Source organism: Camelina sativa, chromosome 4 (genome assembly GCF_000633955.1).
Source record: "Camelina sativa cultivar DH55 chromosome 4, Cs, whole genome shotgun sequence".
NCBI classification, from domain to species: domain Eukaryota; kingdom Viridiplantae; phylum Streptophyta; class Magnoliopsida; order Brassicales; family Brassicaceae; genus Camelina; species Camelina sativa.
The window spans coordinates 18,057,122-18,076,626 of NC_025688.1; the positions used below are offsets into that span (position 1 = coordinate 18,057,122).

Here is a 19,505-nt window from a genome sequence, read left to right on the forward strand (position 1 = left end):
ATGTGGGGAGTACCACTCCTCGGTGGAGACGACAAAGCTGACGTTATCCTCCTCAAATTCCTCAGAGCAAGAGATTTCAAAGTAGCAGACTCGTTGAGGATGCTTGAGAAGTGTTTGGAGTGGAGGGAAGAGTTCAAAGCAGAGAAACTGACAGAAGAAGATCTGGGTTTCAAAGATTTGGAAGGTAAAGTTGCTTACATGAGAGGCTACGACAAAGAAGGACACCCAGTTTGTTACAATGCTTACGGTGTGTTTAAAGAGAAAGATATGTACGAGAGAGTGTTTGGTGATGAAGAGAAGCTTAACAAGTTTCTTAGATGGAGAGTTCAGGTTTTGGAGAGAGGTGTTAAGATGCTTCATTTTAAACCTGGTGGTGTTAATTCCATTATTCAAGTTACAGATCTTAAAGATATGCCTAAAAGAGAGCTTAGAGTTGCTTCTAATCAGATTCTCTCTCTTTTTCAAGATAATTACCCTGAGATGGTTGCTACCAAGGTAAAAAATTTCTCAATATTTTCTCTAATTTTCCTGTGATTTTTGTTTCTTTAATGAGGTTCTGTCTGAATTTATGGTACTGTACTTGTGTTGTCTGAAAACCCCTCGGAATTGTAACTGTTTTTTTCCCCTTCATGTGCTTTTGCCCTGATTTGCGTGTTAGGTTGCTTGTTATTACATTTAAACAGAAGCGAATCTCATTTCAAGAAATCTGAAATGTGTTAAATGCTTATTGGGGAATCAAAATCTTTAAATTTTTTTTTACATTTTTGCTCTATATCTTTGGAAACTGTTGGTCTATTTGTGTTTGTGTTTTTACAAGTTCCGGTTTAAATTTTGAAAAATTTGGATAGAAGAAGTATGAATGGTTTTTTAGATGTTTCTGTGTGTCATTATTCTCTGTCTAGTCTATTTTGGATTCTCTTTTTGTCTTACTTTTCGTAATACTACCTCCCCTAGCTTTGTCGTCTACTGCTACAGTGTTAATTGAAGCATTCTTTGTGTGGCCGTACATTGATGTTATTATAATCAGTCTCTATTCTCGAGTACTACATAAACATTGCATAATATCTAAGCAACATATCGCTCATATTGAGATTTAAGACCACATTAAGGCTCAATAAACTATTCAAGTTTTGATGAATATATATTTTTTGACATTTCAGATATTCATCAACGTGCCTTGGTACTTCAGTGTAATCTACTCAATGTTCAGCCCTTTCCTGACTCACAGAACAAAGAGCAAGTTTGTGATGTCCAAAGAAGGAAACGCAGCCGAAACACTCTACAAGTAATTTACTTAAAAACTCTCTAACCATTCTTATTTCTTTTATGGCTATTATAAACTTTTTTTGTTTAAATATATGCATACCATTGTTGCTATTTCAGGTTCATAAGGCCAGAAGATATTCCAGTGCAATACGGTGGCCTTAGCCGTCCTACTGACTCCCAAAATGGACCACCAAAACCTGCGTCTGAATTCTCCATCAAGGGCGGTGAGAAAGTTAACATTCAGATCGAAGGCATCGAGGTAATAATACTAACTAGCATTTTACAAAATGGACAAGTTAGTGAGAAATGATTAGGTGAATACTGAAATGTGTGGATTATTATAAACATTACAGGGTGGAGCAACCATAACATGGGATATTGTAGTAGGAGGATGGGAATTAGAGTACAGTGCAGAGTTTGTTCCAAACGCAGAAGAGAGTTACGCGATTGTGGTGGAGAAACCGAAGAAGATGAAAGCTTCAGATGAAGCTGTATGCAACTCTTTCACAACAGTAGAAGCTGGGAAACTCATTCTCTCTGTTGATAACACTCTGTCTCGCAAGAAGAAAGTCGCTGCCTACCGTTACACTGTCAGGAAATCTACTACAGCGGTCTAAGAAACCGGTCAGAATATTGGTTTCTTTCTTACTACTTAATTTTTGAGTGTGTTGAGAGGGTTTGTTTTCTTGGGTTTGGGTACTAGGGTTTGTTATGCTTTGCTCAACGGTCGTGTTGAACCGGATATCGAAAAGATTTGCCACGAGAAAGAGATCATATGTATAAAGACAATGATTGTATGACATTTGATGTTTGGTTTGATATCTTCACTAAAGATTTAAATGTAGCAATCATATAGGTCATACGTTTGTAAGCTTATTTACTCCTTGTACTATTTGAAGACCAGTGGTCCATTGCTTATGTTTGCTGCATTCTCAGTGACAGTACTGAGTTGTTTTGCATCACAAGTTGAACAAAACCATGGAATTTTAGAACAAAAGTCTGAATCTTGAACTTTCAAAAGCGGGACCCAAACTTGAAAAATCAATCATTGCAAGTTTGCAACATATTATAGTGTACCAATCATTGAACAAACTTGAAGTGTTCAAAGTTACTCTGATTGATTTCCTGGAAAGAAAACGTACACCTCCACCCCTTACCCAAATGAGCTGTTTCCTTCTTCATCAACAATACTTCGTTAATACCGACTTGCACGGACGAATGATGAAAAGTTTACGGACGGAGGAACGGAGTGAGACAGAGACAACAATCTGAACATATCATCGTGACCACCGCCACAAACTACGAGTCAGCCCATTTATCCACGTATTTCTAGTCAGGTACTGCTACCCCGGCCCAATATAAAGTTCTATTTGAATGTGAGGTTAGGCAATTAAAAGTCAAAGTCTTTTTTAGTCTTGTGTATTTTTTCTTTTCCAAACAACGGCAGGGCAGATCGGAGACTAGCATGCTACACCTTTATGCGGTTGTTGTCGATAGAGTTACAGGGGCTAAAGATCGATTGTCATGGGGTGAAACTTCTGATGGACGCTTCACGGTGAGTTTTGCTTATAGTCTGGTAACTCGGGATGTGGTTCAGGGTCAGAATATGAGCTCTTTGTTTGATCGGGTGTGGAAGGTTGTGGTCCCGGAGAGAGTGAAAGCTTTTTTTTGGTTAGTTGTGCACCAAGTGTTGATGAGTAATGTTGAACGAAAACGACGACATCTGGGAGATTTGGATGTCTGTCCTATCTGTAAGAGTGGAGTTGAGACTATTATACTTGTTCTTCGGGACTGTCCGGCCATGGCTGGCCTGTGGCTTCGTCTAGTCCTGCCACAAAGCAGACAAGCGTTTTTTGCGCAGTCACTGTTGGAATGGGTTTATGGGAATTTGTGTGATACGTCGGTGGCGGGTGTAGGTGCTTGGTCGACGAAGTTTGCTTTGGCGACGTGGTGGTGTTGGAAGTGGAGGTGTGGTAGTATCTTTGGGGATACTAGAAGGTGGAGAGATTGTGTAAAGTTCATAAAGGACTTGTCTAAAGAGGTGTTCGCTGTGCAAGTAGAGAGTTTGAGACAGCTGGGTCAGGTGGCTCGTGTGGAAAGGTTGATTGGCTGGTTTGTCCGTCCTAGGGATGGGTGAAGGTGAACAGGGATAGAGCATCACGGGGTAAACCCAGGTCTGGCTTCTGCAGGAGGTGTGTTACAAAATTCAGAGGGAGAATGGTGTGGAGGCTTTGCATTGAACATTGGCCATTGTACTGCACCTCTCACAAAATTATGAGGCGTGTACTATGGTTTGGTTATGGCTTGGGAGAAGCGTTTAACGTGGGTTGAATTGGAAGTGGATTCTGAGATCGTGGTTGGTTTTCTCAAGACAGGGATATGGGATTTGCACCCAGTGTCTTTCCCGATACCCTTGTGCCATGTCTTTATCACTAGGGATTGGATAGTCCGGATTACTCATGTGTATAAGAAGGGTAACTGTTTGGCTGATTGGTTAGCTACCTATACATTTACCTTGCCGTTGGGGTTTTATTCTTTTCCTTCGGCTCCTTTTGAAGTTGGTTCGATTTTGAGTGATGACGCTTTGGACTGTACGCCAAGGCGAGTTATTTTGTAATGCATTTGTTTTTGTACTTTTTAATAAATGAAGGGGGGTAAAACCCCTGTTCCCTACCAAAAAAACAACGGCAAGGCAGATGCGAGATACAAACAGGAAACAAAAAAAAATAGTTTATACTATCTTACAAAAATTTGAGAGACTTTCTATTTTAAAATCTGAAGAATACAATGAGGAAATAGTAGAATGTAAAAATCTAGAGTAAGAGAGAGTTAAATTATAAAAGTAAAAAAAAACCGAGAAAATCAAAATAAACAATTCAGAATCTTAAAACGATATATATTCTTATTATACAAGAACAATAGGTAAATAAATGGTGAAGAACTTGGACTTTTGTACAATGTTGTTGTTCTGACATGATCGCAACTCTTTGGTTAGGGACATAGGAGGTTTCCACGATCGAACATCTCAAACCATGACCTACTTTAACATAAGCAAATCAATTCCTATTAGTTTTTTTTTTCCTTTTCAATCCACAAATTTAGAGGAACTCAGAAAAGCATCCTTGTGGTATATTTCATATTGATAACATAACACACGTTTCGTTTTTATTTCTTATGAATTTCAGGATGGTTGGAGATAAAAGAGCTTTAACGAAAAGTGAATAATAGACCAAATAGTCAAATGGTTATCGAAGAAAGCGAATCGTCGGTTTCAAGAAATGGAGGCTACAAAATTTTTATACTCCTCCCATTACTTTCCTCTTTCTTTAAATAAAGAACACAGTGGTCTAGCTGTGGGTTTGACCATTGGTAACCAATCTTTACTTCGTGATAAGTATATTTTCTTATATTTATTTTGATCTGAGTTAATGATTCCACAATTACGCCATAATCGCATCTAGTTTTTAATATTTTCATTGATCTCTCACCTCATATGTGTTACAACCCAATACACCCTTGCATTTCATTCTATATTATATCGCCAACACCGAACCTTAACTTTATTAAAGCAAACAAATAAAAACATCGAACCTTTAGCTTCGACCCTAAAACTCAATTTGCATTTGAAAGTTTGCGTAAACGAAACTGTATCAAAACAAAGTATAATAATACGTTACTGCTTAATATGACAAATCAGGAACAAATTCTAAGTTCGTCCAAGAGATTCGGATTCTACGAATTATAATATTTATTGAATTACTATATTATTTTCCAGAGAATTTTTCTTACAAAAAGATCTCATCTGTCGCTTTACTGTTTTCTTTTCATAATGCAGATTAATCAACAAACTCTCAGCTTAGTTCTTTTTTTAGTTTACTCTGTACTTATTTAATGACGTAAACATACCCTTAAGCATGTAAAGAGTCTAATTTACTATGGCTCAAATTATTTGTTTATCATTACTCTCGCAGAGTTATCAATTTTAAAACTACATATTTATCCAACTGACTGTTGTCAAAAGAAAAAGAAAAAACTTATATCAAACTGACTTGCATATGCGCATGATCTTTCATAAATTAACCACTTGGCTAAAAAATTCGATTTGTTAAATTTGTCTTTTGGACGTTATATAAAGCCAGGTAATTAAGCTCACATATCCACAATTAGTACTAAACAGTTGTAATTTATATAAATAAATCAAGTAATATTTGTTAAAATTTTCCGAATCTGTATAATAATGTCATCATCGCTTATATATGAGACAAGCTTTTACTTTACTGTCCCGTTGACATCTACAAATAAAACCATTGTTTTATTCATTCACCAGCTATTCAAACCAAAAAAAAAAAAGATAACACAAAGATTTACTACCAAATCCACTTAATTAACAGTGCAATTAGAGAATTAAAAACACACACACATTTCATCACAACCCAACACAGTTTCTCGCAGTCGTAACACCACCGTCAACGACAAGGTTATGTCCATTAACATACTTGGACTCATCACTTGCCAAATACAACGCAGCCTCAGCTATATCAGTCGCTCTCAATGTCTCTCCTTTCAAATTAGCCATACTCCTCACAAACTCCTCCATCTCCTCCACGTCATCCCCATCCACGTCACCGCCACTCGTCTTACACCACGCGTTCACCAGCATCGACGTGGCAACACCAAACGGAGATATACAATTAACCCTAATCCCATACTTGCCTAGCTCACACGCTGCGTTCTTGGTCAAACCAACTATGGCATGTTTCGAGGCCGTGTAAGCGTGTGGTCCCATACCACCCATCACACCTGCCACACTAGCGGTGGAGATTATGCAGCCTCTGAACCCTCTGTTGACCATGACACGTGCCGCGTGTTTCATGCCGAGCCTTGTTCCTCGCACGTTCACACGCATCACGGTGTCGAACTCGTCCGCGTCGAAATCTAATATGCTTTTGTGTTTCTTCTGGTCGCCGAGAACTCCCGCGTTGTTGAATAGAATGTCGAGCCGACCGTACCGTGCAACGGTTTCGTTCACGAGGTTTTCCACGTCAGCTTCGACCGAGACATCGCAGCTAATGAATGCCACGGTCGAGGTGGTTAAGTGGGATGAGAGTGACTTAGCCAGGGAAGAGCCAGCTACGTTGTCCATGTCAGCAATCACCACCGTAGCACCATGTCTAGCGAATAGTATGACGGTTGCTTTGCCGATCCCGTGTGCTCCTCCGGTGATGATAGCTACTTTTCCTTCCAACCTATACAACATTATCAGTTCGTAAGAATTTTGAGAATTGACCATCACTAGTGACATAGACTAATACACTCATGATTGTAAGTTCGTCCAAACGAACAATGTAGTAACGAATTACTAAATATGTACCTCTTAGGATATAAAGTTGTATTCGTTTCCTCCGTGATTGTGTCGTGGAGGGAGTGAAAGGTCTGCTCAGGGATCACTTGGGCCGGCATGGCGGATTTTTAGAAAGGGAAGTAGAGGTGCTAAGAAAGAAGTGGTGAGAGGGAGATTATTTTGAAGCTTAAAGTGGAATTGATTAGTAGATGGACACACATCTCTGGTACTATTTATAGGGATACGAAAGTGAAGTTCCGAACCAGTGTGAAACTTCCAATTATGCTCTCAAGTTTTTGGAATCTTTCTAAAATAATAATTTACAAAGTACGCAAAAGCTAACAGATAGAAAGAGAAATAAAATAAATATTCTAATATGTAAATTGGATGCTTATAAAAATCTGATGAACTTGAAAATCTTCTATAGTAATCCAAACAATATTTGTATTTTTGTGATACTTTTTATAACTTTATTTTATAAAGAAATTGTATAAAATCATGAACTAATAACTGAATTCATTAACAATCCTAGATTATGTTGTTTTAATTGAAGAACACAAAACTTTTATTGACTTTATAAAAGTCTGAATCTAATAACCTAAATTTGTTAAGATTTTAAATGACTTTTTACAAAGCGCAAACTAATAACCCCCACTAAAATCTTGATCTAATAAGAACAGATTCTACATAACATTTAAAGTCTTTAAACTTCTATTAAAATCCCAAACCAATAACCCCCACTAAAATCTTATAAAGTAATCCAAACAATTTCTGTACTTTTGTGATACTTTCTATGACTTGATTTTGTAAAGAAAGTGTGTAAAATCATGAACTAATAACTGAATTCATTAACAATCATAGATTCTTTTGTTTTAATTGAATAACACAAAACTTTTATTGACTGTATAAAAGTCTTAATCCAAAAACCTAAATTGTTAAGATTTTCAATGACTTTACAAATCACAAACTAATAACACTACACTTTAACATAGTTTAACAAAATCTTGATCTAATAAAAACATATTCTACATAACATTTAAAGTCTTTAAAATCCTATTAAAATCTCAAACCAATAACTCCAACTAAAATCTTGTAAAGTAATCCAAACAATTTTTGTATTTTTGTGATACTTTCGATGACTTTATTTTGTAAAGAAAGTGTGTAAAATCATGAACCAATAACATAATAATTGAATTCAATAACAATCCTAGATTATTTTGTTTTAATTGAATAACACCAAATTTTTATTGATTTTATAAAAGTCTGAAACCAATAACCTAAATTTGTTAAGATTTTAAATGACTTTTTACAAATCATAAACTAATAACACTAAACTTTGACAGAATTTAATTTATATGTCTTTAATATTCTATTAAAATCTCGAACCGGTAACCCCACTAAATTGAGTTTAAGACACGTCTAATAAACTAAATTTGTGTCAAGCCGGATCTACTTATGATATCTGTGTATTAAATTAATCACCACAATCTCGAAACTAATGCAAAATAAATTTGGAACAATATCATATAATTATTGATGATTTGATGTTAGAAAGAATCTAGAAGAAAATACTAAATAGTACTAGTACTGATTAGATATGAGATCTAGCTTCTAGGTATTACGCTGGCAATGAAAAAGTCATAGTTATGTACGACTACGAGATCGATATCTCTTGTAATTAATTACCACAATCCACATCATCCTAAATAAAGGTGTTAAATTAGGGTTTGATATGGGCTTCTAACTCAAAACCAATTGGCAATGAATGGAGAGACCCTAACTCTTTATATATTACTCAAGTTCTTTTACATTTATCAGATGTGGAATCTTTTCTCCACACTCCCCCTCGAGATGATGGCTCTTTTAGCCATTAATCTCGACAGAATCCATCACTCCCCCTCAAGATAATACTCTTTTTTTTTTAGCTATCTCGATGGAATTGAACCTTCTTTTGGGCCATCAATTAATGGGGTGATCGGACCTCTATCCGGGCCGGACTAGTTAATGGGCTAACGTGTGTAGGCTCTGATACCATGTTAAAAGAATAATGCGGCCTTGAAACATGACGAAGCTTCATGACCCATACGACCACAAGTAGTACACTTCCGGTTGGGATCACGGTTTCCTGGAGTAAACCGAGAAGTAAATTGTCGAGTTAAATCACGAGTAGGAACTGTACCAGGTTGAGGAGAAGAAGGAACTTGAGCAGAAAATCCCATCACCGGAACGTCATTGGTAACACTGGAACGAATCGTCTCATTCTGAGAAACGGTTTGATACACCGTGTCGAGATCGGGAAGAGGCGTGATAGCACAAATCTGTGAACGAATGACACCATGAACAGAGTCATCGAGGCCGACAAGAAAGTCATGGATGCGGAGAGTCTCAAGTTCTTTATTACGAGCAGTGTTTAAATCACACTCACACTTGCCGCAACTGCATCGCTTAGAGTTCATACAATCTGCAATACCATCCCACAACTTTGTAAGACGTCCAAAATATTCATCAACGGTGGAGCCGTTCTGTTTACAAGTCGCCAAAGAATTTCGAAGCTGTTGTAAACGAGCTCCACTCTTAAGAGAAAACCGTTTTTGAATGATGTCCCACAGATCCTTGGCCACTTCGCGAGTCGAGATGGTAGTTCGGAGCTTTGGTTCGATCGTTTGTTTTATCCAACCAACAAGTAGGTGGTTGTTCGCTGTCCAGTCTTCAAATTCAGGAGCATCCACAGCCGGTTTCGGTATGTTGCCGTTGAGGAAGCCAAATTTCTTCCGAGAGGAAAGTGCCATCCATAGGTTAAGTGCCCACTCTTCATAATTCAAACCCTTAAGAAGAGGCTGAGAGATAATTGCGCCAGGATTATCACTTGCAGTGAGGTCGTATGGAGAGATAGTCTTATGCTTAGGGTTTGTAGTGGCGAGAGCCATTGTTGAATCAAAGAAAAAAAAATGAGATTTGCCGAGAGGCTTATGAAGAATAAGAGTGCTCTGTTTTGTAACGTAAAAACAGAGTAAGAGCAAAAAAGAGAAAAATTTGAAAGAGATGCCGAAAGGCTTCGTAGAGGAGGAGAAAAAAATAGTAGGGTTTTAGTTTTCCTGTTCTAATACCATGTTAAAATTAGGGTTTGATATAAGCTTCCAACTCAAAACCAATTGGCAATGAGTGGAGAGACCGTAACTCTTTATATATTACTCAAGTCCCTTTACCTCTATGAGATGTGGGATCTTTTCTCCACAAAAAGGCTCAAGTAAGATATACTTAAATGTTACGGTACGAACACACTATAAAGTATTGGGAGACTCATAGTCATAGTTTTATGTACTTTCACGAAAGTCCTGATTTTCAAAATGCTGAGTGTACCATCAGAAATAGTACTTGTTTAATGGTTGTTGTATGTTGGGAGTTAATTGACCTTAGTTTAGGTAAACTATATCAAACTTTAGTTTTAACAACTCTATTGTTTCTCCAGAGATGTGAAACGGTGGTGGCGATGGTCTGGCAAGATTCCGAATTCTAGAATATATACGACTTAATTAGTCTGTTCCGATCCCTTGTTAATATCAATTATAAAAAAGGCTTTTTAGTATGATGTTGCATATATAATAACATGTGTGTATGTAAATGTACGCAGTGTAATTTGATCGATCAATTGCGTCTCGTACAATATATGAAAGATGCCGCCTGACGTACGATGAACCATTGGACCACTTAGCTTTATAATTTGTTGAAGTGTTAGTACTTCATTTTAAATCAATCTTAATTTAAACATAGACTAATGCAAAACTCGCTAAGCAAATCTTTGAAGATCGAATCATATGTGTAGTATAGCCTTTTCAATCATACCGGGTTAAAATTAAAATAAATATAGTGTTGATAACTTATTGTTGTATCACATAGAAAAATGGAATACACAGCTCAACCAAACCTTTTCCTTGTTGTCATCATCTTCATCTCGATGCACCTAACATGAAAAAGTTTATTGTTCTGTGTACAAAATTTAATACGGAACTTTTTAACAATATTCGAAAGTCTTTTCGGGCCTTTACTTGTGTTGAAGCCCGTTAGAGTTCAATTAATGCTATAAGCCTTGTACGCCTGTTTAAACCGGTTCCTGAATCTTCTCAACGGGGAAAGCAACAAGCTTCCAAGTTCTAAGTCCACCTACTCTAAATTGGGAGCTCTAGATCATCTAGTTTCGATAAAACAGATGATTCAATTTTCCAAGTATCTTGAGCTTTTGGGAATACATACATGCGCGGATGCGCCAATAAAAGATGTAAATACTCCTATTGTCTTAGGCATGCGTTTCCGTTAACATACCTTTCAGAAAATGAACTGTCAACTTAAAACTCAAATTATATGATCATATATTCATATAAGTACATGAAACTACTCTATGTTGCATAACAACCACATTGTCGATTAAATCAGAGTCTGATACTGTTGCCAGGACGCGAAAACAAGCTATAACTAACAGAGGAGAAATATGAAACATTTATAGTCTGAAACAAACTAAAAATTACCATTAAAAAAACCCAATGAAAATCAAAACGTTCAGTTTGCACCACATTGTTGACTGTTGACTAAATAGAAAAAAAGCAGTCCTAGCACATGTTGACTAAATGTTCTGAAACACCTCCTTGAACACCACATTCTTGGTTTCTTCCTGGGGCATCCCTTCTGTATCATTGATAAGAACTTCCAAACCGGCACTGGACTTCACTTTGGATATGGCAACATACATCTGTCCACGAGAGAACACTCGTTTTGGTAGATATAGACCAACTTTGGAAAATGTTTGCACTTAACCACTTTCATCTATAGCCATCGCGAATGCAAGTTTCAAAGGAAACTGCCTACGCCTCATTTTGATTGGAAAACTTGCTTCTGTTGGGTATGAAATAATCCTAGGGATCAAGACTTTCTCACCAAGCTTATTACCTGATATAATCCTAGCCTCAAGCACAAAAGTTTCCAGCCGAGTAATTTGAAGTCTTGTCCCCTTACATAACCCACCGTAAGGATCAAGGTCCTTAAGTAACATGACGGGAGCACCAACCTTTAGTCTCAACTTAAAATCAGGCAATCCTGAAGCTTTGATGCTATTCAAAACTTCAGGAGGGTATAACATGTCGTCATCCGGGGTTGAGTGAGATGGAGAGATGCTATCAGCGCTGTAACATTCTTTCTCTTGACCTGATAATAATACAATGAAGTCGTAGTAGTTAGTATGTGCATGTAATGACTATGTATTAAGTGGAAATTAGAGGAAAGCATTAAGACTCGATCAGTACCTGGTAACTGTGAAAGCATATAGTCATTAATCTGATCAACGTCATTTGCATGACACAAGATAACCTTCTCTTGATAAAAACCAGGATTAGTTAAGGACTGTGCAAAAGATTCTCCGTAAACTTCATTCACTATGGTTTTGATAGGATCTTTGCATTCAGTTATCAGCAAATCTGGAGGGATATCAATTTCGGTTTCTCCATCATTCAGCTTGTTGATATTTCCACTACCAATATCCGAAATCCATTTCGAGAAAGCTTCATGAATAGTTGTGTGAATTCTTGTTCCCTGGAATACAAATTAACAAAACATCATCATGATACAAATGATTAAGGTAGGTAGTACAACATTATATGAGTGATGAGGAGTAAACAGAATATAAAGGACTCTGTCCTAATCGATTCATATGCACGCCAAACTGAGAATCATCATGATATATTAGTATAAGTAGATAAACTTGGAAAAAAAAAAAACATTCTATGCCGTTGTTTTATTGCTAACATGAAAGATCACGAAACGGTGTTTAGCCAGAAACTCAAACAATTAAATCAAATATAAGTAAAACAACGAGATTATGCCTCTATATCAGATCAAGCAACTAGATGATTGGCTCAAGTAAGAAAAACGAACTCATGTGTATATTCTAATCAAACACTTACAGAACTTAAGTCATGCCTGAATAAATTGATTACTATGTATAAAATTGCAAATCATTCTAACAATTAGTAGTATATAACAAATTAACAACTAGTACAAAAGACACATTTTATAGGTTTATGTAATTATCAAAATCAAATCGAGGAGCGCATATAAATAAATTCAGATAAAAGCAGTATACGTACCGATGAATCGAGTAAAACCATATCAACGGAGTTGCCTGATTCTCTGTTATTTCCCTCGCACGTTCGAATGATCTGCACTTTGATCTTCCATGGCCTAATCTCATCGAGAGGAGTAGAAGAAGAAGAGGAGTGTTTTCGAATTGAGGCCATTATAGTAGTGGTTTGCGAAACGTTTTCTTTTTCTAGTTATGATGAATTTGGCTAAACACCAAAGTTTGTGGAGCTTTTATAAGCGTATAAAATCACGATCTTAACATATATATTCTAACAGTTACGGAAGTTTAAGGAGTATCAGACAGTTTCATTAGGATTCCCTTTTCCGTTTTGTTTAAGAATTAGGATATCCAATTTCCTTTTATTCTTCCATTAATTTCAAAAGGAAATTAATTCTAATTTTTGCTCTAATAACACAAAGTAGATTTTAATCCACCATAAACCGCGTGAATATAATTTTTATTATTATTTATATTTTATATTATATTTGTTTGTTAAATATTGGATGTTTTGCAAATAGATGAATAACTAAATTTTTTGACCGTTTGTGCGGCTAAATTTTTATATTAATTTTTTGACCGGCAATATACTTCATGAACATTTGTTTGTTATACTTTGTTTGTTTTGTTTAGTGTTTGAGATTTTGTTTTGATTTATAATAACTGATTTTTAATTATTATAACAGAAAATAAAGGATCTAAATACATAATAAGTCATTTATACGTTATGATTAAGTAACATTTTTCTTAATGATTTAATTATTTTATACAATCTTAGTTAAATGAATTTAGTTTTATATGTCAAATATTGTAATAGTGTTGACAAATAATAAAATGAGGATTTATCCCGTATTAACACAAATTTAATGATATTTTATTAATTCCAACATGCTCTCTTTTTAATTCATCTACTATATAACCATATTATTTAGTAGTTTAAACTTTTAAAATTTTACTTATTCGTAAAATTTTAAAATTTTATAAAGTTTATATATATTAATTATAATATTTAAATAAATGTGAATCGAAATTCTTTTTTACATTAAGAATCAAAGTTCACAGGTTTTGGAAAACAAAATAGGAATCAAATTGTTGTTTTCTTTTTTTTGCAAAGGATTCAGTGATTGAATATTTTCAATACACAATAGAAGATATAATTAAATATATTATAGTTTTTTTTATATATTTATTTTGCTGTAATTTTTTTAGTTGGAATGAAATATAAAATATTGAGGAAACAAAATTTGAAGTAATGTTATTTTTGGAAATTTTTTAAAAATTAATTTTGTGAATAAGTTTTTAAGGCATACCCCCAAAATGTTTATATATACTTATATAGATATAATAAACCTACCACTATTCCACTAAACCGTAATCAACAATTCAACCCTTGGGTCACAATTCGTGGGCCGAAATCTAGAAAGCCTTAGAAGTTAGAACCCTAAAAAGTGACAGATTTATTTTTTTTGGAGGCCAGGGTGTTTACACGCATAGCTGACATCACCACTAAAATGGTGTAGATGAATTTAATTACACGTAACAGACAATGATAGGGATCGCCACTTCTCGTGGTCCATCTTTAAAGCCAATAACATCAACTATTAGTCCAACTAAAGTTATTAGTACTTAACAAATCTCACCTAATTACCCATCATATACCTGCTTTACTTCCCCACTCTCAACTCTCCTACATATAAAAGCTTAGTCAATACATTATCCTTTTCATCTATAGAGCAACCAATCATCGTTTTGATACTATCTTATGCTTGTAACTCGAAACAATTAGCTTTTGATAGAGAACACTCATATCTATTACATACAATCCACTTCCAATATGTTAAACTCTCGACTAACTAGATTTTTAAATAATAGATGTACATATATATCTTATTTTGTTACAAACAGAAAGGAAATAATTCCCATACTGATTTTTTTTTTTAACTACTATAAATAAATAAATCCTACATTTGTTGTATTTGTGTGTCAAGACCCCACATGGACAGCCTGTGGAAGACCAAGCGTGCATCTTCTTCTGTTCTCTTGCTTTACTATTAGAAACTTTTTAAGTTAACTATACCAATAAGTGGAACAGCTGAAAATATCAGTTTACTAATCTGTGTCTAGCTTTAGATAACATTTTCGAGTAAAATAACATGAATACCAAATATAGGAAAAATATAAAACAAGAACAATCCAAAAACACAACAAAACAAAGGCAACATGAAAGCAAAACCCTTTTCCCTGCAAAAGTGTAGAGAGAAAAAACACACTCATACCAAACTTTTCCATTATCATCTTTCCTCTTTTCCCAGACATATCCGAAGCTCAACAGCAGCCGCAGAAGCATATTATGACCATGATGATGAAGTTCTATACGTTCACTTTCTTAATCTTCTTGTTCTCTATGCTCCAAGGTCACTGCAAATCAGATATCAACCTTGGTCATTCTCTAACGCTCACTTCTCCACTAGAATACGCTCCCGGGTTAATGGGGAAAGCTTATATAATGGAGACAGAATCATCATCATCAACAAGAGAACCTGGTTTTAAAGCCGCGTTAACGATGGGATCAAGCGACAAAGATGATGGAAAATATTTGTGTTCCCTCCAAGTCTTCCTTGGAGATGTAAGAGTTTGGAGCTCAGGGCATTACTCAAAGATGTATGTTTCTAGCAAATGCATCATTGAGCTCACAAAAGATGGAGACTTGAGGCTAAAGAGTAGCAATAAACACGTTGGATGGCGAAGTGGAACCTCAGGACAAGGCGTTGAGGTATAAAATTTGATTCCTTTGAAGAAAAACATCATTTAGAAAAAGACAAAGACATGTTATAAAATTTTGTTATATATGGAAACAAACATTTTGCAGAGGTTGGAGATACAAAGCACAGGGAACCTAGTGTTGCATGATGCTAAAAATCTGATCAAATGGCAAAGTTTTAATTTCCCAACAGATGTGATGTTGAGTGGTCAGAGACTAGACGTAGCTACGCAACTAACTTCATTCCCAAACGACTCAACTTTGTTCTATTCATTTGAAGTCTTACGTGACAAGATTGCTCTGTTCCTCAATTTGAACAATCTCAAGTACTCTTATTGGGAGTATAAGCCTAGAGATAGGAACAAAACAGTCAACTTCGTGAGATTAGGGCCAAAGGGTCTTGACCTATTTGACGATAACAGCCACATAATCGGAAGAATAGAGCAACCGTTGAGCAGATTCTTGGCGCTTGGGAACAAAACCGGTAATTTGGGACTCTATTCGTATAAACCGGAAAAGGGTAAGTTCGAGGCAACGTTTCAAGCTGTGAGCGACACTTGTGATCTACCTGTATCATGTAAACCATACGGAATCTGTACATTCTCAAAGTCTTGTTCTTGCATTAAGGCCGTGAGCAATGGAGATTGCAGCAGCAACGTGGAAGAAGCGGTTTCGGTGAAGAGGTTATGTGATCACGAGATGGTTGAGCTAGAAGGAGTGACTACAGTGCTGAGAAACGGGACACAAGTGAGAAACGTAAGAAAAGAGAGATGTGAAGAGTTGTGTAAGAAAGATTGTGAGTGTGCAGCTGCGAGTTACTCTGTTTCTGATGAGAGTTGTGTCATGTATGGGATTGTGATGGGTGTTAAGCAGATTGAGAGAGTGAGTGGTTTGAGTTATATGGTTAAGGTTCCAAAAGGAGTGAGACTGAGTGGTGAGAAACCAAATGTTAAGAAATGGGTTGTGGGATTAGTTGGAGGTATTGATGGTTTTGTTATTTTGTTGCTTCTTTCTGGATTGGTTTTTTATTTCATCCGGAAGCGTCAGAAAAGCTCATCTCCGCGGCTACCGCCGCAACAGCCGCCCAATACAGATTCTTGATAGTTTGCTTGGAGGATTTCAGATTAATTTTGTGAGTTTGTTGCACATGTAAACATGAATACCATTTATATAGTTAAAAGCGGTTGACACATGAAAATTATAGAAAATATATTTGATTTGAGGCATTTTTTCAAACTGTAGGCGAGAGCATATGCCTCAAATCTAGGATTTCTGAAGGTTCATATTCAAGATTCAAGAATATGGGAAGCATTAAGCATTAGGGGTGAGCCAACTTTCAGATAAATCCTTTTTTTTTTTTTTTGTGCAAAACAGATAAATCCATTTATAACCAACTTTTTTAGTTTTTTCTACTAGACCTCTAGTTAGCTTAACTTTTTTTTTTTTTTTTTTTTTTTTTNTTTTTTTGTTAATCAATCATATTAACTCTTCATTTGACATAAACGTTCAAAAGTCATTAGGTATTGGATATTTTATAGAATTTGATTTTTACTGTTAGATTAGGTATTGGATATTTTATAGAATTTGATTTTTTTTTCTTCAGGATATATAATACAATCAATGAGAATTAGTCACAAGACAGAGCCAGGAGGCATGAACGGCTCTTGTCTTTTTGTGATAGATGTCGCTTCTTTTTAACGTCCAACGGTTAGTTGAAAATACAGTGTCATTTAAAAAACTCAGACTTTCATTATGTGGCCCTGGCTTTATTTACCGTAGTAAGTGATCCCCACCACAAAACTCCATCATTGACGCAGCCAACTCCGCCACAACTCCCTCTACCATCCAACGGTCCAAATATTCTTTTACTTTTTCCTTAATTTTGTTTCTTTTTCTCTTTCTCTAGCAAAAGTTCTCATAAAAAGCTAATCACATTTTATATCAACACTAAGTAGCATATCAACGGTAAGTGAGAAAGACAATTTCAGAAAGGAAAAAATATTACTAAGACCACATTTTATATTAAATCCAACGGCCTAAACGATTCTTTCACTGAAACAATTTTTTTTAATCTCACTTGCACAAAGATTCATTATCACCGGTCACCGCCCTCTTTAGAGAAGATTAATGTTTCTTCTTTAAGATAATAAGATTGGATTAGAAAAAGTGTACTGGAAATAAAGACAAAACTAGTAAGCATCTGAGAAGACAACGGATACTTGTAGCTTTTTTATTCAACTTTAATAATCTCTTACAAACAAGAGACCGTTGAGATATAGATTTATAGTCTTTTTGTTCACACTAGTTTAGTATCGAAGTAAACAACAGATTTGGATTGTGATCACTCTCTCTCTCTCTCTCAATCTCACTATTTCTTCTTCCCTAGTCCTTGTCTTTAATGGCCGAAACCCTTGAACCAACCCTCGTCGGGGAAATCGACACTTCTGCGCCGTTCGAGTCGGTGAGAGAAGCCGCCACTCGCTTTGGGGGCTTTGGTTTCTGGAAACCATCTTCCCTTAACATCTCCGAACCTTCTCAGGTCTTATTTCTTATCCCTTCTCCCGTAAAGTCTCTGTCTTTCTCACTGATTTTGTCAAGCTCTTTGGTTTTTTAGGGGTTTTAATTGAAATGGGTTACTAGATTTATCTATTACTAGTCTTTAATTGTGATGCGAAAGTTTCGATTTTTTTTTGTTTGGGTTTCAGAACGATGTGGACGAAGCTGGTATGGTTGCGAAAGCGAGTGAGTTAGAGAAGGAACTGGTTGAGAAAGAAGGAGAAACTTTAAAGGTGTTGAAGTTGCTCGAGTCGACCAAAGCCATTGTTGAAAAGCTCAAATCAAAGCTACAGAACAAGGAAGATAAAGAAAACTTTGACATGAATGTTTTCAAGGAACTGAGCCAAGCGAAGATGGATCTGTGCAAGACTACTAAAGATTTGGCTGCTATTCGCGAGTCTGTTGAGTTACTGAACAAGAGACTGGAAGAGGAAAGAGCTGCACTTGAGAAGACACGAGAGAGACTAAACTCTGAGAATGCAGCTGAAATATCCAAGGAGATTCAGAGATTAAGCTACGAGGCTTACGAGTTTTGTAGAACAGGAGAGAATGTTCGGTGTGCGGTTGATAAAGCTGTGGTGGAGATTGAACAAACGAGAAACAAGATCGAAGCTGCTGAGATGCGTTTGATCGCTGCTAGAAAGATGAAGGAAGCTGCTAGAGCGGCTGAAGCAGTTGCTATTGCTGAAATCAAGGCGGTTACTAGAAGGAGAAGAAGCAGCAGAAGAAGAGGAAACAGAGAGGAGACTCTGCAGGAGGAGATTCTTGAGACGATTGATGAAACAGCAAGAGAAATTAGAAGCAGTAGGAGGACACTTGAAGAAGGTTTGGAGAAAGCGAACACCGTGAAAATGGAAGTAGAGGAAGGAAACTGGCGGTGGACAGAACGGAGGAGGAGATCATCATCATGTTCAGCTAAGCTCAAGAACCCTTTTCTGATGGATGTAAATGGTCTGAATATGATGATGAACGGTGATGGGACATCATCCTCAGTTGCTGTCATGAAACCAACAATGTCTATTGGGCAGATACTTAGTAGGAAACTACTTCTTGCGGATGAGTCAGCGATGATGATGAACGGGAGAGTTTCGTTGGGTCAGATTCTTGGAAAGACTAAACTTGGAGATAGAAATTGTGAAGGGAAGGAGAAGGTTAAAAGGCTTAATGGTAAGAGGAAGCGGTTTGGATTTGCAAATTTGTCTGTGATGTTGAACAAAGAGAGTAAGAAGAAGAAGAAGAAGATAGCTTTGAACTTAATGTGATGAGTAGTCATTGAAATTTTCTTATCTTTATCTTAGGAGTTGTTAGGTATTTGTGAGTCTTATGGTAAGCAATATTGTGTTTCTATTTGTTTTCGGTGTGTTACTTACTTGTTCATGCTAAATAGTGAAATGAGATGTGATTTGTTTTTAAATGAAGCATACTAATCAAATTTATTGGACTATAGAGAGTCT

At 36.1% G+C, this 19,505-nt stretch overlaps 5 protein-coding genes across 7 annotated transcripts in view; 3 read left to right on the top strand and 2 right to left on the bottom strand.

The window, feature by feature from the left end:
• The window catches only part of LOC104791411 (patellin-6), a 7,611-nt gene extending 5,483 nt beyond the window's left edge, over nt 1-2,128 (top strand). The window contains exons 2-5 of the mRNA XM_010505560.2: nt 185-495; nt 1,161-1,285; nt 1,384-1,525; nt 1,620-2,128. Coding sequence (XP_010503862.1) covers nt 185-495; nt 1,161-1,285; nt 1,384-1,525; nt 1,620-1,883 — 842 coding nt within the window. The 3' untranslated portion in view covers nt 1,884-2,128. The remainder of the gene's footprint in view (nt 1-184; nt 496-1,160; nt 1,286-1,383; nt 1,526-1,619) is intronic.
• LOC104781001 (short-chain dehydrogenase reductase 2a) lies at nt 5,560-6,830 on the bottom strand. The gene is made up of 2 exons (XM_010505561.2): nt 6,638-6,830; nt 5,560-6,512 (listed from the first exon to the last, which is right to left on the bottom strand). Exons 1-2 carry the CDS (start codon nt 6,724-6,726, stop codon nt 5,693-5,695), a joined length of 909 nt encoding a protein of 302 aa, XP_010503863.1. The 5' UTR covers nt 6,727-6,830; the 3' UTR covers nt 5,560-5,692.
• LOC104784017 lies at nt 11,412-12,891 on the bottom strand. The gene is made up of 3 exons (XM_010509098.2): nt 12,742-12,891; nt 11,902-12,187; nt 11,412-11,803 (listed from the first exon to the last, which is right to left on the bottom strand). The coding sequence occupies exons 1-3, from the start codon at nt 12,889-12,891 to the stop codon at nt 11,412-11,414; spliced, it is 828 nt and encodes a 275-aa protein (XP_010507400.1).
• Nucleotides 14,855-17,248, top strand: LOC104781002 (G-type lectin S-receptor-like serine/threonine-protein kinase At5g24080). 3 transcript variants are annotated; one of them, XR_766846.1, is made up of 4 exons: nt 14,855-15,507; nt 15,604-16,627; nt 16,738-16,819; nt 17,099-17,248. XR_766846.1 is itself a non-coding variant. In XM_010505562.1 (2 exons), the coding sequence occupies exons 1-2, from the start codon at nt 15,085-15,087 to the stop codon at nt 16,594-16,596; spliced, it is 1,416 nt and encodes a 471-aa protein (XP_010503864.1). In that variant the 5' UTR covers nt 14,855-15,084; the 3' UTR covers nt 16,597-16,903. The 3 variants fall into 3 exon arrangements, 1 of the variants encoding a protein (XP_010503864.1); XR_766845.1 differs by having other exon boundaries at nt 15,604-16,819; XM_010505562.1 differs by lacking the exon at nt 17,099-17,248 and having other exon boundaries at nt 15,604-16,903.
• LOC104781003 (WEB family protein At3g51720-like) lies at nt 17,445-19,487 on the top strand. The gene is made up of 2 exons (XM_010505563.1): nt 17,445-18,034; nt 18,201-19,487. The coding sequence occupies exons 1-2, from the start codon at nt 17,894-17,896 to the stop codon at nt 19,311-19,313; spliced, it is 1,254 nt and encodes a 417-aa protein (XP_010503865.1). The 5' UTR covers nt 17,445-17,893; the 3' UTR covers nt 19,314-19,487.

What these genes read in the sequence shown, in the direction of transcription:
- LOC104781002 (XM_010505562.1), top strand. Translation starts at nt 15,085, where the DNA reads ATGACCATGATGATGAAGTTCTATACGTTCACTTTCTTAATCTTCTTG. An exon ending in CCTCAGGACAAGGCGTTGAG is followed by an intron (nt 15,508 to 15,603) that starts GTATAAAATTTG and finishes AACATTTTGCAG; the next exon opens with AGGTTGGAGATACAAAGCAC.
- LOC104781003 (XM_010505563.1), top strand. Translation starts at nt 17,894, where the DNA reads ATGGCCGAAACCCTTGAACCAACCCTCGTCGGGGAAATCGACACTTCT. An exon ending in ACATCTCCGAACCTTCTCAG is followed by an intron (nt 18,035 to 18,200) that starts GTCTTATTTCTT and finishes TTTGGGTTTCAG; the next exon opens with AACGATGTGGACGAAGCTGG.
- LOC104784017 (XM_010509098.2), bottom strand. Translation starts at nt 12,891, where the DNA reads ATGGCCTCAATTCGAAAACACTCCTCTTCTTCTTCTACTCCTCTCGAT. An exon ending in TGGTTTTACTCGATTCATCG is followed by an intron (nt 12,188 to 12,741) that starts GTACGTATACTG and finishes TTTGTATTCCAG; the next exon opens with GGAACAAGAATTCACACAAC. An exon ending in TATGCTTTCACAGTTACCAG is followed by an intron (nt 11,804 to 11,901) that starts GTACTGATCGAG and finishes TATTATTATCAG; the next exon opens with GTCAAGAGAAAGAATGTTAC.
- LOC104781001 (XM_010505561.2), bottom strand. Translation starts at nt 6,726, where the DNA reads ATGCCGGCCCAAGTGATCCCTGAGCAGACCTTTCACTCCCTCCACGAC. An exon ending in ACAACTTTATATCCTAAGAG is followed by an intron (nt 6,513 to 6,637) that starts GTACATATTTAG and finishes AATGTTGTATAG; the next exon opens with GTTGGAAGGAAAAGTAGCTA.